General features: G+C 46.7%; 1 protein-coding gene across 3 annotated transcripts in view; it reads right to left on the bottom strand.

Annotated features, from left to right (window-relative positions):
- Positions 1-2,838: 2,838 nt before the first annotated feature.
- Acly (ATP citrate lyase) overlaps positions 2,839-20,119 on the bottom strand; it is a 52,204-nt gene continuing 34,923 nt past the window's right edge. For 2 of the 3 annotated variants that reach the window (NM_001111095.1, NM_016987.2), the window contains 12 exons: positions 18,918-19,114; positions 18,570-18,651; positions 17,251-17,361; positions 12,041-12,168; positions 11,122-11,215; positions 9,597-9,751; positions 8,023-8,173; positions 7,699-7,842; positions 5,580-5,693; positions 4,707-4,789; positions 4,375-4,451; positions 2,839-3,833 (listed from right to left, as the gene is read on the bottom strand). In NM_001111095.1, the coding sequence (NP_001104565.1) occupies positions 3,739-3,833; positions 4,375-4,451; positions 4,707-4,789; positions 5,580-5,693; positions 7,699-7,842; positions 8,023-8,173; positions 9,597-9,751; positions 11,122-11,215; positions 12,041-12,168; positions 17,251-17,361; positions 18,570-18,651; positions 18,918-19,114 (1,431 nt within the window). In that variant the 3' untranslated portion in view covers positions 2,839-3,738. The remainder of the gene's footprint in view (positions 3,834-4,374; positions 4,452-4,706; positions 4,790-5,579; positions 5,694-7,698; positions 7,843-8,022; positions 8,174-9,596; positions 9,752-11,121; positions 11,216-12,040; positions 12,169-17,250; positions 17,362-18,569; positions 18,652-18,917; positions 19,115-20,119) is intronic. The other variant, XM_039085164.2, reaches the window with a different exon arrangement.

The following is a 20,119-nucleotide window of genomic DNA, read 5'->3' on the forward strand; positions in this document are numbered from 1 at the left end:
TTGTTTTGTTGAATTTTCTTCTACTTTAAGTTGCTTTGGAGTGTATCCTCACCATCACACGTACACACAGTTTTTTTTGGTTTGTTTTCAACTCACTCTGTAGACTAGGATAGCTTGGAAGTCAGAGATCTACCTTGCCTCTGCCGACCTGTGCCAATCCCAGCACTTGGTAGGCAGAGGCAGGCTAATCTCCCTGAGTTCAAGGACCTAGTCTCAGAGAGTGAGTTCCAGGACCGCCAGGGATACACAGTGAAACCCTGTCTCGAAACAAAACGATTGACTTCGGAGAGAAAGTATTTTTTAATTTTATTCTTATCGAAGTGTCTGCACATGTGTGTGTGCCGGTAACTACAGAGGACAGGGGTTGGATCCCCTGGAGCCGGAGTTAAATATAGGTGGTTAAAAATCACCTGATAACGGTGTTGGGAGCCAACAGCCAAACTGGTCCTCTGAGAGAGCAGCTAGCCAGCACTCCTAACTCCTAAACTATCTCTCCAATCCAGGAGTGGGGCAGTATAAAGAAAAATAACATTGTTAAATGTAATAATATAAACCTTTTGTTTATTTTTGCAAGGGTCTCTCATGTAGCCCAGGGTAGCCACAAACTTGCTGTGTAGTTAAGGATGACCTCGAACTCCTGATTCTTCTGGGTTTTGGGATTACTAAATTGTTCCTGAACACACCCAATTTAACATGAGCTATGTAAGAAACCACGGCAGTTTAATCAGCTCCGCACCAATAAATAAACAGCCCTAAAAAATTATTTTTTGTCTATTACTCCCATCCCTCCTCTGGGCTCTGAAATGTTTTTAATAAAAGAAAATTACCCCCTCCCAAAAAAAAAACCCACAAAAAAAAGAAAAAATTATTATTTTTTTTTGTGGTGGGTTATTTGTGTGGAGTACGGAGGACAATTTAATTGAGTCTGTTCTCTCCGTTAGCGGATGGAACTCATATTTGGGTCATTAATTAGGCTTGGTTGATGGTAGGTGCAATTAGCCATTTTTTTTACCCACAAAACATTCATATTTATTCATATTTATTTAATTTATTTTAAGGGAAGGTTTCTGCTAGGTAGTGGTAACTGTCCTGGAATGCACTCTATAAGCCAGTCTGGTCTCGAGCTCACAGAATTCACTTGCCTCTGCCTCCCACATGCCACCAGGCTGAGGAAATTACTTTCAAAAGGGACTAAAGGCTTATGACTTTGAGTCTTAGGCTAGTACAGTAACACACACTTGTAATCCCAGCAGTTGGGAGTCTAAGGCAGAATCATCCGTGGAAGGACAGCCTGGGCTAGGCTGTCTCGAATCAAGACTGAGTGCTAAGTGGGTGAAGGTGAGGAGTTACATTAAAAAAGAGAGAGATTTATATATTTTATGTACATAAATACACCGTAGTTGTCTTCAGACTCACCAGAAGAGGGCATTAGATCCCATTACAGATGGTTGTGAGCCACCATGTGGTTGCTGGGATTCAAACTCAGGACTTCTGCAAGAGCAGTCAGTGCCCTTAACCACTGAGCCATCTCTCCAGCCCCAAGGAGTTACTTATATGTGATTTCCTAAAAATGGATATCACCTACATTGGAAGAACAAAGGATTAAATGAGGTAGCGCTGAATCGAATTATGCAGTTTGCTGCACAATTACCATTTCATGTAGACTAGATAAAGGTGAACAAAACCAGCTCTTGGGAGGACCTCTGCACTCCAGGGCATGCTAGTCTAGTGAGTCTGGGGACACCCAGGGCTACATGAAGAGGCCCTGTATCAAGAAACGAAACAAAGCCACTTTGAAATTCTAAGCAAGGTAGTGAAGTGGCACAATTACTCTTTTTACATCACTTACTATAGGTGTGAACATAGTTACTGCAGTGCCTCACGCCTACCGTTAGCGAAACTTTTCCTTCCACACTGTATTTACACGGTTAGGCTTAGCAGCAAATGTCTTTACCTGGTGAGCCATCTCACCGTGGGTCCTCAACTTGGATTTTAAATGTCACTGATGGAGGACGGATTGTACCAGGACAAAAGAGGAAATAAAGGCCCCAGTGAAGTGGAGGAGGTAGATCAGAGGAGAGCTCCACGGTAAATGAACAGAACTCGGAAGCCAGTAGATCAAAAAGGCAACTCTCCAGCATTTGGTCTGAGTAACGAATGGCTGGAGTTATGGTTACCATTCATTAAGGAGAAAGTGCAGTACAGACGTGGATATTTCATAAGCTGGTGTTTTAATAGCTTTTTTCTCTTCTTTTGGAAGATTCCTTTAAAAATTACATTCAGTTGCGTGTAGGCGTCTACACATGGGTATGTGCGCGTGAGGGAAGATCTCCTCGGAGGCCACAGCTGTAGGATCCCCTGCAACTGGAGTTACAGATGGTTGTGGGCAACCCACTGTGGTTCTGGGAAGTAAACTCAGGACCTCAGAATAAGCAGCAAGTGCTCTTAACCACCAAGCTGTCTCTCCAGATCAACCTTTTCTATATTTGAAGCCAAGTTCACTAAGCAGCCCTAGCTGTCCTAAAATCTAGAAGGTACCACATACATTAGGCTGGCCTTGAACTGATTCTGCCTGCCCCTGCCTTCCAAGGGTCGGAACTTAAAGGTACCACTAAGCCTAAACTTTAGAGGCTCTATATCCTTTGAGGGGACAGGGAGACTAGATTTATACTGGTGTTTTTATTATCTTTCTTTTCAAGTGGCAAAGGCAGATTTTAAAATGCTAAGACCAAGAGCTGGGCATATTGGTGCATGCCTTTAATCCCAGCAGAGGCCAGCCTGGTCTCCAAGTTCCAGGACAGCTTTGTCTCAAAAGCAGAGGACACAGAACAGCACCACGCCATTGTTACTATCTAGTTTATTTAAACCAAACATGATAATACAGAGAAGAGACTGAGGTGGCAGCTGCCCAGAATCTCTGTGGGTTACAGATGCGGAACAGATGTGAGTCTTTGGACCCACACTTCAGTAACAGACAAGTCAGCTGCATGAACACAGAGAACACAAGACACGAGACGTTTCACAGCTTTTTGCTTTGCGGTTTCCATTTTAAACACTTGTATGTTACAACTTTACATTTAAGTTACTACTCCACATGTGTGACGATGGCTAAGGGTACAATGGTCCCAACCCTCCTCCCCTTGACATAAGTAGACATTGGTCTGTAACACAGAACGTTTCAGTGGGATACTAAATAAACCCTTAACACATAACACAGAAAAAAAAAAAAGATCCTTAAAAATCAGATTAATACAGTGTTCTTCATGTGGTGTGAAGATGAGTGGGAGGTGGGATACCAGACAGTGGTCCTACAAACAGATAGTATCCTGAAGTCTTAAAAGTCGCATTCCCTTCCTCTAGAGGAAAAATAAATTTTTAACTAATTAAAAAAAGAAAGCAACATCATAAGGCCCTAGAAGAACATTATTCTGACAGTGCTTGCTTACAGTCTTCCATGTAATAGATACAGCAGGTAGCAGAGCAAACGTCACAAGTATTGGCTTGGTTTTAAATTTCTATGCTTATATATATATAGATATATATATATAAAAAAAAATACTAAGCTTCTCTGTGTGGACTGAATGGGCCTGTGGTGTTGGCTTTCCATGCCTGCACATCAATGGCTATTTCCATTCCAGGCCCAGCCCATAACGGGCTCTGTTTCCAGCTGTCTGTCCGCTATATTGTCGAGGAGGGAGTTTTTGTCTTCCTTTTTCTACGGTAGGGCTGCTGGCTCGGTTACATGCTCATGTGTTCCGGGAGAACATAGGAAATGTCGTCCCAGGGGTGACGATACAGCCCTTGCTTCAGCCTCTTCTGGTCAAGATAGTGCCCTAGAATGGAGTCAATGTGTCTGTTATTAGTTCCAGAAGCATGGTGAAGGGCAGAAAATGGGAGGGAACTCTTCTTGACGTACAAAATGTAGACACTGGGTTGAGGATGTGGCTCTGTGGTGGGGTGTTTGCTTAACAGGCATGAGGCCCTCCTAGGAGTTAGCCCTCAGCCTCGGGCCTGGGAGGGTACAGTGGGGGCAGATAACAAAACCATAAAACAACATGCGTGCACACATGCGCAAGCGCGTATGTACACACACACACACACACACACACACACACACACACACACAAAGTTAGATTAAATCTACTTTTCTTAGCTAGTAATGGAAACTATTCCTTAGAAATAAAAGGAAGATAAAGATAAGAAGAAAAGTCAAATAAGGATTAAGAACAATGACATAGACCTCCATGTGACACGAACCCAAACAATAATTAGAAACAAAAGAATGAGGGTGAGGACTGTGACGTCTCTTCTGGAGGTTCACACATACAGGACAAGGAGCGTAGCAAGAAACCCTTAAAACAACAGCCAACTCACCGATGAAGCCCATACTCCTTCCCAGCACAAAGACGCCATTGAGGGCTCCAATGTCAACATACTCGTCAGCTTCCTCCCTGAAACACACAAACAACCAGGTTCTTTTAAAACGGAATCACATGGCCATCTTCTTAAAGAGACAGCACTACTTCCTCCCAGAGAGCAGTTCTACAGCTCCAAAGGGGAAAGGTGGGGCGCGGTGGGTGGCAGGGTGTCACGGGTGCTGGTAACTTTTGGTCTTCTCCTTATGCCTCGACATCCTTGCTAAGTCCTCTCACGGTTGGAGGGAAACTAAGAAACAGTGACGCTGGAGCAGAGGCCGTGGCGCTCACCGGGTGAAGGAGCCACAGTTCCTAAGCATGTCCACAAACGCAACGCCGATGAAACCATCCACGTTCAGGATAAGATTTGGCTTCTGAAAGGGCAAAAATAAAAAGAAGTTTTATCATTTCTCTTTTCTTTTTTCCTGATGCTTCACTGTTACCTACAATTACTATAGAGGTTTGTGGGTACAATGTCATTTGTATGTTCTGTAAAAACTACCTTTATTGTTCTAATGCTGACTTCTCTGCCTCCGTGTCTGGCTGCCAACCCACACCTGGCACTGTAGTGCTTATTCTAAGCATCTCATGCCTCCATGTTGTGTAAACACTGCTTCCCATTTAAACGTTTACAAAATCATCACTAACAGATAAATAGCCTGATTGGACTGAGAAGTTCCTGGGAGTTCAGTGAGTCTCAGGTCTGGGTTTGTCTGTGAGAACTTTCCAGAGAGGACTCAGTAAGGTAGGAAGCGCCATCTCACAAGCTAGGAGCCCACGTGGAGCGGAAGGAGAAAGCTTGCTGTGATGGAGTACACCACTCTGTCCTGCCAGCCCTTTCCTGTCACCTCAGCCTAGATCCCCTAGAAGACAACACATGAATCCTCCTCCCCTGTGACCTGCCAGGCGTTTGTATAGTAACGGGAAGCTTCTACCATTATGACTATGAACTTTGACACCATTTTCAAATGTTCTATTTGGGCAGGGCATGGGGAGACAGACAGATGGTATCATCTACTGTAGAGTGATTTCAAACCCAGCCTATACCCCATGAGCCATCTTTCAGAACAAGACAAAAAGCCCCGGAACTAAGAAATCAATCCCAAAATGGGACAAGGGAGGGGTTGGGGGTGAAGAGGAGGACACGACTCCCCCCTTCCTTACCTTTGAGGTGGTGATTTTCTCCACTTCCAGTGCATAGTCGAGCAGCGGGGTGGCGGGGAAGTGCTGTTTGACAAAGTCTTTGAGGATCTGCACTCGCATGTCTGGGTTGTTTATCTAAAAAGACCCAGTTAGAGAGACGATCGCTCAGACACAGCAGCCAACGGATACACTTGTGCTTGTGTTACAAGTGGACAGACCTGTGCCTGTGTGACCCTGGAGCCAGCATGGGGACCCAACCTCTGTGTACAAGTCTTCATAGCACCCCTAAGGATAACGCTGAGAGGGGGAAGGATTTTCAGGTCCCCTTATGTCTGCCTCATTTGGACTTCCAAACAACCTCTGTAGTGCTCTCTTTTGTTATAAGGAAGGAATTGAGCCTCACCCCAGCCCGCAGATAAGGTCAAGAAGTTAACCAGCATCTGTAGTGTCAGGCAGAAGGGGCTGCATTCAACCATTCACTACCCTGTTTTAGGTTCTGGCCACAAACCAGGCTGCTGACCAGAATTGGTCGTCTCGGCAAGCTACAAAAAAGTTCTGCACGCGCTGGGGATAGGGCAGCAATGCATGCACCCAAATACCTTAGGAAAAAAACCCAGAACTGTGACAAATGAAGTTAGCCATCTGGTTAGAGACTGCCCTGGCCTGATTGCTTTTTGTCAATAAGCTAGAGCTATGTGGGAAGAGAAACCTCCAACGAGAAAAGGCTCTATCAGAATGGCCTGCAGGCAACTTTGTGGGGAATTTCCTTGATTAATGACCCATGTGGGAAGGAAGCCTAGCCTACTGTAGGTGGTGCCACCTGGCGGTCTTGGCTCATATGAAAGCTAGCTGCAGAGTCACTGCAAGTCAGGCGACAGTGTTCTTCCATGGCCTCTGCTTCAGTCCCTGCCTTGAGTCCCTGCCCCAATCTTCCCCAGTGAAGGGCTCTCACCAAACAGCTGTGAGAGGAAATGAACCCTTCCTGCACAAGGTGCTTGGATCAGGGCACCCTTATCACAGCAACTGAAGCCCTGACTAAGCTGGGTGCAATGGTGCATGCTTTTAACTCCAGGACCTGCAAAGCAGAGACAGGAGGATCTCTGTGAGTTTGAGGCCAGCCTAGTCTATATAGGGAGCTCCAGGATGGCCAAGGTGCAGAGAGACCATCTCAGAAAACACACAGAAGAGGAAAAGAAACCGTAACTAAGGGAGAGAACCCATGGCTGACACTGGGTGAGAGAGAGGACTCAGACATACCCCAAATCCTACCACTGGTGACCTAAAGGACATGTTTTCAGGGCATTCGCACGACTGTCATCCTGCACAGGGCCACACTAACTGTTTAAAATACTCTTTCCCTATGGGTCTATCTCAATTGGGCTCGGCTTAATATTCCTACCTCTCTGCACCAAGTATGTCAAGTTTAACTGTCTGATTTGCCTTAACCAACGCAAGAGGGGGAAAGGGTCAGAGAAAGGGCGATTAAGGCACCGGCCACTAAGCCTGACAGCCTGAGTTCTAGCCACATGGAGGAAGGAAAGAACTGACAGGCTGACCTTTGACCACCTGTAGCCCCCCAAACCCCCAGACCAGTGCTGCTTAGCTAAAACGGAAAAGCCACAGCCAAGCATGGCAGACACAGTATGGCTGCTGCAGGTCACTGAGATCTTGTAACAGGAAGTGCTGTCTGGAGGAAGGCAATTGACACTTTCCCCTGATCTTAGCTTTTTCTCCTACAAGTTCATTTGGAAAACTGAAGCTGGATGAACTGAGAACCCTTCGGGCCATTAATCTGGCTGGGAAAGGGTCACCTTGCCTTGGGAATCTGTCTGTATACCCCAAGCTCTGCATACGGGGAGTCAAGAACTCGAGTGTCTCTCTTTTGGAAGGTCTGTGTTTTGTCTGCACGTATGTGTGTGCACTGCCTGTTTGCTGGCACCCAGAATCCAGAAGAGGGTGTCGGGTTCCCTGGAACTACAGTAAGCTGCCATGGGTGCTGGGAACTAAACACATGTTCTCTTTCAGAGCAGCAAGCACTCTCATCGGTGATGTCATGGCTCCAGGGCAAGCATTTCTACCTCAGTTGGCAATCTCTTAGTACCACTCCCTCCAGATGCCTCAGAACAGGGCAATAGCTCACCGATTTGACTCGATGGCCGATGCCCATGATCAGTTTCCCCTCCTTCTTCATCTTGTTCACAAACTCCATGGGAATAATGCCGCTGTCAAAGGCTTTACTGAACATCTTCGCTGCTGCGTCCAAGGCACCCCCAAACCGGTCCCCCTGGAGGAGAAACGAACCCATATTGCTGACGGTGATGGCTTGCTCCCCTAGCCCTGCAAACCATCCCAGGGAGCCCTGAGCAGCATCTGGCCTGGGGTGTTTACCCTGGGCTCCCGGGAGTCTGCTGCATTTAGGCAGCACGGTGCCAAAGCTGGCGCCTCCCAGGAAGGCCAGACTTACAATGGTGAGCAGCCCTGAGGTGAGGCTGGAGACCAGGTCCTTCCCAGCCCGAGCACAGATGATAGTGTTATGGGCCCCGGAGACAGCTGGCCCGTGATCAGCGGTGACCATGAGACACATCTCAATGAACTGGCAGGAATACTTGGGCAACCTAGAGGAGGTACACAGAGGCGCAGGGAGAAGAGTTGGAACAAAGTCCAGGAGCTACAGTGACAAGGACACAGGCTCCTCTGTAGCCTGATACCACCGCCCACTCCAAGTCAAACCCTTCTTGGCTCCTGAATGCTTCAGATCACTGCAGAGCACGGTGCTAACCACTGAACCATCTTTCCAGCCCATAAAAGGTTTCGGAATGTGCAACAATGAGAAATTAACTCAAAATCAAATTGTAGTGAATCTGCAGTGCTTGCCCATGTCACACCACGTGACTTCACTAACAAAGATTTTCTCCTCTTAAGACATGTATGTACGGGCCTGGAGAGATGGCTCAGCAGTTTAGAGCATTGGCTGCTCTTCCGGAGGACCCAGGTTCAATTCCCCACCACCCACATGGCAGCTCACAACTGTCTCTAACTCCAGTTCTAGGGGATCTAACACCCTCACACAGACAACAGATAGACACAAAGGCAAAACACCAAGCACTTGAAAAATAAGCAAGTAAACAAACAAATAAATAAAAGATTCTTTAAAAAGAACAAAAAGACTTCGCTCCACCAAAAAAAAAAAAAAAAAAAAAGTTCATGAACTTTGGTCAGCTGAGTGGGGTAAGCACATGCCTTTAATTCCAGCACATGGAAGGCAGGGGGAGACTGATCTCTGGGTTTGAGGCTAGCCTGGTCCACATAATGAGACCCTGCCTCAAAAAAACAACAACAAAAAAGTGGTCAGCCTGAGTTTCTGTAACAGGATTTGGTCTGTAACTGTGGCGGCTACATTTCTCTCCACAGGCCTGCTACCAGAAAAAAGATGTGGCCCCACCCCATACTTCCTGTAGTGTTCAATATCCTCACTAATAATCAAGGGCAAAGTCTGGAGACTGGGGGATAGAGGATGCAGGGGAGTACACAGAGAAATCTATGTACTACACGGAGTTTGTCTAGGGAAAGCCTAGGGCATGACAAAGAACAACAGAAGCTAAGGCTTTCACAGGGAGATCCGTCAGTGCTGGGTAACCACAGGCCTGCGGCCTCGGGCGGCTGTCAGGCTCAGGACAGCCTAAGCTTGGGAGTGAGTGAAGGAAACACAAACACTTACCGTTCAGCCTTATGAAAGACAGAACTGCCGAGGGGAAGAAGCTCATCCAGGGCTGCACGGCAACTCTATCAGCCCCACTGGTTAAGTTCATACCTGTCCAGGTGCCCCACTGACCTAGAGGTCACTGTACATTCCCAAGACCTCTCCTGAGGCCGATCCTTTTCATCCTCTTGGTTTACAGTGACCTTTCTGTCCCTTCTGTCAGCCTGTGGCCACATGGCGGGTGACACTCTTCATTCTGCCCGCCCTACCTCCTGTGTCAGGGGAAGACTGTGGGCTCCAAGCCCAGTGCCCTATTACCCGTGCCCATCGTGTCTCACCTTCTCTGGAACCAGAGGAGGCCCAGGACACCACCAATGCCCATCTCTTCCTTGAAGACCTCGGTGATGGGCATGCCCGCATAAATGAGTTCCTGCCCCCGCTCGTCACAGATGCTGGTCATGAATGAGGCAGGTTTTCGGATTAAACCCAGCTCCTGAGCAGACATGGGGACAGAGTGTTATGGTGGCCATTGGTTTTTTTTTTCCCAAGACAGATAGCTGTGTGTGCTCTCAGGAATGGCTTGGCCGATCTGAAGGATCCAGACAAACTCTTTTCAAGAAGTGGAGGTTAGCAAGGCATAGAGGTGCACACATTCAATCCTAGCACTGGGGAGGCAGAAGCAGGCGATCTCTGAATGTCAGGGCGGCCAGGGCTAACAGAAGGCAGAGGCTGGTAGACCAGAGTTCAAGGCTAGCTGTCTTTACACTCCAAGGTTGAGGACCACCAAGACTCCTTACTTAGCAAGCCTGCCCATAGTGCGCCTTTTACTCTATTAATGTCTGTACATGCACAATTTAGTTAATTCCTTTTAACTGCTATGTGGCACCTCATCATAGTCATCTGATTAATCTCCTGTGATAAACATTAACATGTTTAATCATGTTAAACAATGTTTAATCATGTTTAATCATGATAAACAAAAAACGTAAATATATTCTTTGAACGTTCTAGGAAAGCATTTCTTCGAAGTAGCTTTCTAAACCAGGCACTGTGGCACATGCTTTTAAACCCAGTGCTCAGAAGGCCAAGGCACCTGCGAGACAAGGATCTCTGAGTTCGAGGCCAGCCTGGTCCACAGTGAGTTCCAGGACAGTTAGGGCTACACAGAGAAACCCTGTCTTGAAAAACCAAAAGAAGGAGGAAGGAAGAAGGATGGGGGAGCGAAGAGGGAAGAGGAAGAAGCACCAGCAGAATGACCATGAACTTCCGATCCTCCTGCCTCTAGCTCCCTCGTGCTAACCGTTAGGCCCTACAAGCTGGCTCCTTCCAACATCAGATAAAACACACGTGGACTGTGTTGCCCATTCTGTCACCTGACCTAAAAATAAAACCAGGGACAAGTTCTAGCATACAGTGCATGGGACCCAAGAGTTAATCAGAGAGGTTTCTGATCCCCTTGGAGAAGTTGGCTTCACTGCTCTAAGTAGTCAGAAGGGGCCTGGTATCCAGGAGGTCAAACCCAAACCACCTTAAAATTCACAAATCTAGCCGGGTGTGATTTTCTAACACACATCTTTAATCCCAGCACTGGGAGTTAAAGACAGAAGGAGCTGAGTTAGAGGCCAGCCTAGTCCACAGAGTGAATTCTAGGACAGCCAGAGCCACTAAGTAAAATCCTGCCTCCAAAAACCACCAACTTAGGGCTAGGCATGGCAGCATAAGCCTCCAATCCCAGCACTTGGGAGGCAGAGGCAGACAATCTGTGTTTTGTACATAGGAGGAAAGATTTAGGACTGGAGAGAGCATGTTTTCAAAACAAAATCCGCAAATCCACCTTCACCTCCAGATTACCGGGACACTTACCCTGGCCCAAGAGTAGTCCATGGGTACTGTTGGAGGTGGCACTTCCTGAGCAGGTACAATGGCGCCTTTGGCCACAAGATCTTCATACACGGACCTGGGAGACAGGGAGAGACAGGAGACGCTACGGTTTCTGTAGATTTTTTTCTAGGCTGTAGCCCAAACACTGTAGGCTTCTTCAGCTCACAGTAGCTTACTCCTACCAACTGGATCCCAGGAACTAAATGAAAACAAATTATGGCCCGGCCTGTCCTTGCCACCACCCCTTTAGCTCCCCTTCTCTGGATGAGGCTTCACAGGAGGATGAATCTGCAAATCACGGGAAGAGAGGAGAACAGCCAATTCAGGAGGTAGAAATAGAAAAAGTAAATGTCCAATAACTCTATCAGCCAGAAGGAATACCCTGGAAGACACTTTTTGTTTGTTTGTTTGTTGTTGTTGTTTTCTTTTTTTTTTTTTTCAGAGCTGGGGATCGAACCCAGGGCCTTGCGCTTGCTAGGCAAGTGCTCTACCGCTGAGCTAAATCCCCAACCCTGTTGTTTATTTTTTAAGACAAGGTTTCTCTGTGTAGTCCTGGCTGTCCTGGAACTCACAGACATCCGCTTGCCTCTGCCTCCTGAGTACTAGGATTAAAGGTATATGCCACTGTTGCCTGCCTAAAATGACACTTTCTAAACACATCCAAGCCCTTAACGGCCACCAACACCAGCCTCAGAAACCAAATGAGTTTTAACACCAGCCCAACTGGCCTTGACCTGGTGCTTTTAAAACTAAAATAAAACAAAAGTCAAGGAGTTGGTTTTGCCTACAGTGCATCAGAGCAAATGAACAGCTAAGAGTATCCAGAGGCCCCGTGGTGGGGGGGGTGTCCTCAGAAGGGATCAGGAAAGGGTGGGGAGACCACATCCTGCCCACTCCTTACTGAATGATTTCTCCGAGCTCATCAAAGCTTCGGGGCACAAACACTCCCGCTTCCTTCAAGGCCTGGTTCTTGGCTACTGCCGTTTCAGAAGCCTGGTTGGCACAAGCCCCAGCGTGGCCAAACTGGACCTGGAAAACATAGCACAGCAGCGTTATCAGGTGTGTCAGTCCTCTAGGGGAGAGCAAAATATCCCGGGAAACATCCTCACTGATCATGGCTGGCCCCTGCCAAAGGCTTCACACATGCTTCTTCATTGAAACCTTTAGTATGTATGCTAACCAAATAGGTAGGGTAGGGTAGGCAACTCCCACATCACAGGTGTGGAATCTAAGCAGGGGAGAAGTCAGCTTCTTCAAGGGACACCCAGTGCATGGTAAGGCGAGGATTACAAAGCCGTTGATCCAACTTCAAGATCATCCTCTTTACATGAGCCACGTTTGGTTTCCCTGTGGCCGGCGTAAGAAGGATCGGATGGAGGGTTAGCTCTCGGCAACAAGCAAGAACTAAGACAGTTCCTTGAAGCTCAAGAGTTCACATGAAAGCAAAGATCTCAAGCTGCTCAAAAAGTCAGCGTTCAGATCACTAGGCTTACATCGCTATAGCAACAAGTAGCAACCGCTTCTTCTTTCTGACCATGCGTTGGAACAAGGAAAACAGGAAACAGGAACATGGGGGAAGAGAAAAGCCATCCAATAGTTTACCAGGGGTTGGTGAGATGGCTCAGTGGCTAAAAGTGCCTGCCATCTGACCCCCGTATGTGTAACACATTCTCATATTCTCTCTCTCTCTCTCTCTCTCTCTCTCTCTCTCTCTCTCTCTCTCTCTCCCCACCCTCTCAATGTAATAAGAAATTCAGGAGGTAAAAATAGAAAAAGTAAATGTCCATTAACTCTATCAACCAGAAGGAATACTCTGGAAGACACTTAAAAAGAGGTGGGAGTCAAGCAGTAGGGGAAATAAATGAGTCTACCTCTGACTTAGATGAAACCCAGCAAACGATCGTCCTAGCGCCTCATCTGAGCGACCAGTGCTTCCCACCAGGGGCTTTCCAAGACCCCCATTCACACAGTGCTCTGCCTGCCGCCTGCTAGTGTTCCCTCAAGGACGAAGTGACTGCCCACAACCACAAGGTAGTATATGGAAGGAAGCATTTGAACCCGGGCGATTTTGGTCCCAGCTTGTGTTCGTGCAGATTTAAGTGAACAAAGAGGACGTGTGACTTTTGTGGAAAAGTTAGCAGTGGCTTCTCCGAACTCAGAAACTCACTCTGTGATGCTCAGCAGATATCTCATAGGGGATCCCTTTCGCTAAGCTGCTCAGGTTGACCTCTGTCTGAATTCCAGGGCTCCAGCAATTCTCCTGCCTCAGCAACACATGTAGGTCAACATACCTGACTAAACGAATCTTAAACTCTGGGACTTCTCAAAACTAAAACTCAAGTTTCTAAAGAGGAAAAAGAATAGACAGACGGCATTTCCCTGACTTACAGCAGCCCTGTCTGAGTGACTGCATTGAGGACCCGTTTTCTGAACCACACTTGTAAAGGTGCCGCTTAAAGGCCTGGCCTTAATTCCCCACTTTTCAGAAGATGGTTGTGGAGCTGAGTCCTGTGTTCCAGGGTATTAAAATGAATTGAGGGAGTAGTGACCTCGGAGCAAGATCCCACCCAGCTCAATTTAGACCCAGGCATGGTAGTATAAGCCTTTAATCCCAGGAGACAAAGACAAGCAGATCTCTGAGTTCAAGGCCAGCCTAGAACAAAGCAATTCTAGGTGAAGAAAAACTTAAATCCAGGCTTGGTGGACTAGGCCTTTAATCCCAGTGCTTAGGAGACAGGCTGTAGATATCTGAGCTCAAAGTCAGTCTATAGGGCAAGTTCCAGGACAGCCAAGCGTACACAGTGAAGGATTTGGAAGACAGAAAGCTGGTTATAATGTAATAACACCGGGACCATGTCCCAGCCACAGCAAGCAGCAGAACTCAGAAGCTTTGGCCATGTTTGGGATGCCAGAGCCATGGACTACCTGCTGAGGAAAATGGCTAACAGGAAATGGAACCAGCCTAGGAGAAAGAAGTTTGTTGCTGTCAACAAAGATGAAAAGGAGTTGAAGATCTGAAGACCACTTTGACATCAGAACTCTTATTTCTTATTACATTTAGAGAGAGAGAGAGAGAGAAGCAGAGTTTGGAGTTTGCCCAGCTGATTCCCTGTCTTGCTTTGGGGATCACAGTTAAGTGATTGGATGAATCTCAGAAGAGATTAAGTTCAAATAGACTTTTAACACTGTTGAGACTACTAAGAACTATTGGGGCTTGGAAGTTGGACTAAATGTATTTTACGTTATGCTATGTTTAGGTATTGCCCCCCTTCCTGCCCCCCAGACTCATGTTTGAACAAGCCTATGTGGGCCAGGGAGTGAAATGTGATGGTTTGTATATGTTTAGCCCAGGAAGAGGCACTATTAGAAAGTGTGGTCCTAGGGTTGAGGATTTAGCTCAGTGGTAGAGCGCTTGCCTAGCAAGCGCAAGGCCCTAGGTTCGGTCCCCAGCTCCGAAAAAAAGAAAAGAAAAAAGAAAAAAAAAATAAGAAAGTGTGGTCCTGTTGGAGTAGGTGTGTCACTGTGGGTGTGGGCTTTAAGACCTTCATCCTAGCTGCCTGGAAGTCAGTATTCTGCTAGCAGCCTTCAGATGAGGATGTAGAACTCTCAGCTCCTCCTGCACCATGCCTGCCTGAACGCTGCCATGCTTATACCTTGATGACACTGGACTGAATCTCTGAACCTGTGACCCAGCCCCAATTAAATAAAGCTGTTGGCCTTTCGCTGGATGTCTTAGTTAGGGTTTTACTGCTGTGAGCAGACACCATGACCAAGGCAAGAGAACTAGGGCCATATTAGCCTTGACTCATGATTCTCCCGTCTCTATCTCCAAAATGCTGAGATCAGACTCTGTGCCATCGTGCCTGGCTACAGTCATTTTCACTTAAACCATCCAGAGATCAACTTTACAGCTCTGGAGACAGAGGTACTGATTTACGAGGTGACAGTGCACAAAGATCTGACCTTAAAGCCTGTGCCAGCAACTTCTGAGGCAGAATTCTGGATCACCCTCTCCCCCTTTACTCAATATGTGGAAAAAAAATTCCACATATTTCACATTTAAAAAGTGAATTATGGGGTTGGGGATTTAGCTCAGTGGTAGAGCACTTGCCTAGCAAGCTCAAGGCCCTGGGTTCGGTCCCCAGCTCCGAAAAAAAAAGAATAGAGTAGAAAAAAAAAAAAAGTGAATTATGCCCTGGGTTCGGTCCCCAGCTCCGAAAAAAAAAGAATAGAGAAGAAAAAAAAAAAGTGAATTATGCCCTGGGTTCGGTCCCCAACTCCAAAAAACGAAAAAAAAAAAAAAAAAAAGTGAATTATGAGATGGAGAGATGGCTCAGTGGAAGAGCACCGACTGCTCTTCCAGAGGTCCTGAGTTCAATTCCCAGCAACCACATGGTGGCTCACAACCATCTGTAATTAAGTCTGGTGCCCTCTTCTGACTCGCAGGCACAAATGCAGGCAGAACACTGTATACATAATAGATCTAAAATAAATAAATAAATAAATAAATGAATTATATTGAATGTTTCCATAATACCCTGACCTAAGAATAATTGATTCTTGGGCTGGAGAGATGGCTCAGCGGTTAAGAGCACTGACTGCTCTTCCAGAGGTCCTGAGTTCAAATCCCAGCAACCACATGGTGGCTCACAACCATCTGTAATGGGATCCCATGCCTTCTTCTGGTGTGTCTGAAGACAGTGACAGTGTACTTATATATAATAAATGAATAAATCTTTAAAAAATAAAAAGAATAACTGAGCCTTGCGTTCCTTTTATAGTGAATCTCTTCGTCACGCTCAGGCTGGCCTGGTGTTCCAGTGCATAGGTATAAGATGACCACGGCCTCCCAGTACAGACACACATGATGGCCTCCCCCGATGTGCACTAGGCTACTTCCGTCTTCTGTTACAATGTTTCAGGGCCTGTTCTAGTGCACATCCTTTGAAGCATTTTGTGTTCCCACCAGTAGGACACACAGAAATGAAGCTGTTTCTTCAGAGATGTGCAACTCCAACAGCTACTTAGGTAAAAAGTGTCACTACGGGCTAGGGATGTAGCTTAGTGGTAAAGCGCTTGCCAGCATTTGAGCCACGGGTTCAATTATCCCCTCTACCACAACAGCACCATTGCTGTAGGAAGCTGGAAACCAAACGCTTTCCTTCTCTATACACACACACCATCAAGGGCACCACAGGCTGCTCCATGCTGCTGATGAATGAACTGGTTGGCAAATTTTTGTTTTGTTTCCTTGGGACAGTCTCACTTATGAAGCTCTGCCTGTCCTGAGTGGAACCCGCTGTGTAGAACATTCTAGGCTGGAACTCAAAGAAACCTGTCTGTCTCTGCCTCCTGAGTGCTGGGACTAATGCCACCACACTTGGCTTGACAGATCATTTTTATCCTGCATTTTATTTCTGTCATGTGATAGACCATCTTCCCAGTAGAGGATAGTTGAACCTTGAACACTTAAGTCTGGTTCTGTAACTCGGAAGCTCAGACATCTATCTGCCCCAGGCTCATCATCCCCGTCTCAGCCCTCTAAGAGCTGGATTTATAAGTACACCACTGCGCAGCTCTACGGCAAGCCACCTTTACTTTTGGAGTGGCATGCATGTGACACGGTGTGAAAGTGGAGGTCAGAGATCCACTTATGGGAGGAGCTAGATCTCATTTCATTGTGTAGATTCTGAGGACCACACTCATGTGGTCAGAACCGATGGCCACACCTTTACCCATTCGGTTGCCTCACACGCCCAGTATGTCATCTTAGTAAAGCAAGAACAATTCTCTCCCCACTGTCTCCCACAGGGTGTCCCTAACATGGCCTTCCTGGGCTAAGCTCAAGCTATATCCCTCCCCTTCCTCCTTGAGTCAGAGCTCAGTGTCTCATCTCAGCCTTAACCTGTTGGTCAATGTGCAGAGGAAGAGCCCAGGAGACGTAAATTCCTGGCAGGCAAAACTTGGGCTCGGCTTTGCAGTCACAAAGCAAGCCACAAGGGCTTAGGGAAGGAATTAGCAGCTGAACAGGAAGATGTATGTAGGCTCCAGCTTAGACAGCCTTTTCTGCAACCTCATTTCCTACTCAAGGATAGCCGGTCCCACTCATACCTCAGAAGAGAACATGGTGGCACAGGTCCCGATGCACCAGCAGACCACTGGCTTGGTGAGGCGGCCCTCCTTGATGCCCCGGCAGATCTTATATTCTTCTGTACCCCCTATCTGTAAAGGAATAGCGGAAGAGAAAAACCCCACAACTTGGTGGAAGCTACTTCAAGTTTCCCTTCAACAGGAAAAACTGCCCACGTGGCAAAGAAAAAAAACACCAAAAAACAAAAAACCATAAAACCACAAAACAACAATAACCCCATGAAATAAAGGTTGGCTATAAAATCTGAGGACACAAACTTGGGCTATGTAACAGTGAGTTTAATTTCCACCCAAAAGATTTATCCTAGGTGTATAAGGAATTAAGAAGGATAATATGCCTTTTAAGGCCATTCCCGGGTGTCCCTTTCTAATTCACAGTACATGATGATGCAGGATTAGAACCTCTTTCAGAAGAACAAGCAAGAAATGGGCTTACAGAACTCTCCTGGATCTTAAAATAAAGAAAAGAAGCCCTCACAGGGGCTGGGGAGATGGCTCAGCGGTTAAGAGCACTTGTCACACCTCCAGGACTCGGCTGCAGTTCTTAGCACCCAAATGGTGGTTCACAAATACCTATGACTCCATTTCCAGAGGACTGGCACCCTCATGGACAGGAGGTGCAGGCAGGAAGCACACACATGGTATACAGACACACAAAGGCAACACACATAAGATTTAAAAAAAAAAAAAAAAAAAACAACTACATTAAAAAGATGGGGGGGCTGGGGATTTAGCTCAGTGGTAGAGCGCTTGTCTAGGAAGCGCAAGGCCCTGGGTTCGGTCCCCAGCTCCGGAAAAAAGAACCAAAAAAAAAAAAAAAAAGAAGATGGGGCTGGAGAGACGGCTCAGTGGTTAAGAGCACCGACTGCTCTTCCAGAGGCCCTGAGTTCAATTCCCAGCAACCATATGGTGGCTCACAACCATCTGTAAAGAGATCCGATGCTCTCTTCTGGTGTATGTGAAGACAGCTACAGTGTACTTATATATATTAAATGAATAAATAAATCTTAAAAAAAAAAAAAAGAAGATGGCCTCACTGCCAAGCTATCCTCCCAGTGGGTGGAGACCATGGCCAGAGGGAGACGGTTCCTCCCTCACAGCTGCTCACTGCTGACAGAGCAAACTCTCAGCCCCAGAATCTTACGGGCTGTACCGCCAGGAGATCGCTTTAAGGTGTATAGTGCCAAAGTGCCTGACTTTTAAAAACGCAAATCCTAGACTACATTTATAATCAAAAGGAGACCCTCCCCTCAAAAGTAACGACGGCAACAACAGCTCACCTCCCCAAGAACTACAATCATCTTGACTCCTGGAGTGTCTTGGTAACGCAGCACGTGATCCATGAATGTGGACCCAGGGTACCTACAGAGGGCAGGGAGGACAGAGGATCAGGAGACAGCATGGGGAGATGTACCCCACTATAGACACGGATTGCTCATGGGTGTGAAGTCTGGAGCAGATTCAGAAGCTCTTGGCTAATGGAAATGGGGGCTGGGGGTAGCAAGGAGCAGCCTTCACTCAATAGACTTACATAACTTTGCTAGGGGCTCAGTGTCTGGGAAGTAAGTAACACACCGTGCATATTGCCCAGATAGCTAACTGCACTGTAGAAGATGCTCAGCTAATACCTGTCCCCGCCGATGGCAACACCCTCGTAGACACCATCTGTGGTCCGAGAGATGATATTATTGAGTTCGTTAGACATGCCTCCTGAACGCGAGACGTAGGCCACACTGCCTGGGCGATACAGTTTGGAGGCCAGGATGTTGTCCAGCATCCCACCAGTATTCCCAATCTTAAAGCATCCAGGCTTGATGCCCCCAACCTGCAGAGGCAGAAACAGCAGTTAAGACGAACCAGGGTGCAGGAGGAACAACAGAACCCTACTTTACCTGCCCTGTGCCTCTGGCCAAAGCGGAGAGAAGTGGCGGAGAGAACTACACCTGCCCACGGAGAACCTCTTCCCTCCCTTAAGACACAGCAAGGCCTGTGTGTAAAGCACTTGCTCAGTTTTAGATCAGTCTACGTAACATTATGTCCTCTCACCTACAGCACCCACAAAGATGTGCCACACAGCGGGGCTTCTCTATGTACAACGACAACTTGCTTATAACACAAACAACCCTTTACTTGTTGCAAAGCTCCTAGTTTTAGGGATGGTCACTCAGTATCCCTTCCCAGCATGCACGAGGCCCTTAGAGAGTACCTAGCACCAGAGTGGGGGTAAAAAAATCCCAGCTCCTACATTTTTTTCTTTTTTTGATCACACTATGCAGTTCTGGTTAGCCTGAAAATCATTATGGAGACCAGGCTACCCTTGAATTAACAGAGATTTGCCTGCTTCTGGCTCCCAAGTACTGAAATTAAAGATGTCGTCACCACCACCACCACCACACACAACCTTACCTTCGAATTTTTATTTAAATTTATTGTGATTTTATGTTTTTGGGTATTTTTGCTTCTCTCTCTCTCTCTCTCTCTCTCTCTCTCTCTCTCTCTTTCTCTCTCTCTGTGTGTGTGTACTGTCTGGTCATTTTGGGTGTTGGAAACTGAGCCTGGGTTCTCTGGAAGAGCAACAAGTACTCTTAGCCAACCAGCCATCTCTCCAGTTCCAGCTTCAACGTTTACACAACAATTAAATTAGAACAGAACAATTTCTTCTAACGTGAAGTTCTGAGTCAAAAATAAACCCCCAGATAGCTTTTTTCCTTGGTGTATAGTTAATGGAATAATTCCACGCTACATTATAATTGCATTTAAAGACAAAAGCATTAAAAACAACAGATATCTCCTATTAACTTCTGGTAACTATGAAGGGGATAAAAGGGAC

Source organism: Rattus norvegicus, chromosome 10 (assembly GCF_036323735.1).
Source record: "Rattus norvegicus strain BN/NHsdMcwi chromosome 10, GRCr8, whole genome shotgun sequence".
NCBI classification, from domain to species: domain Eukaryota; kingdom Metazoa; phylum Chordata; class Mammalia; order Rodentia; family Muridae; genus Rattus; species Rattus norvegicus.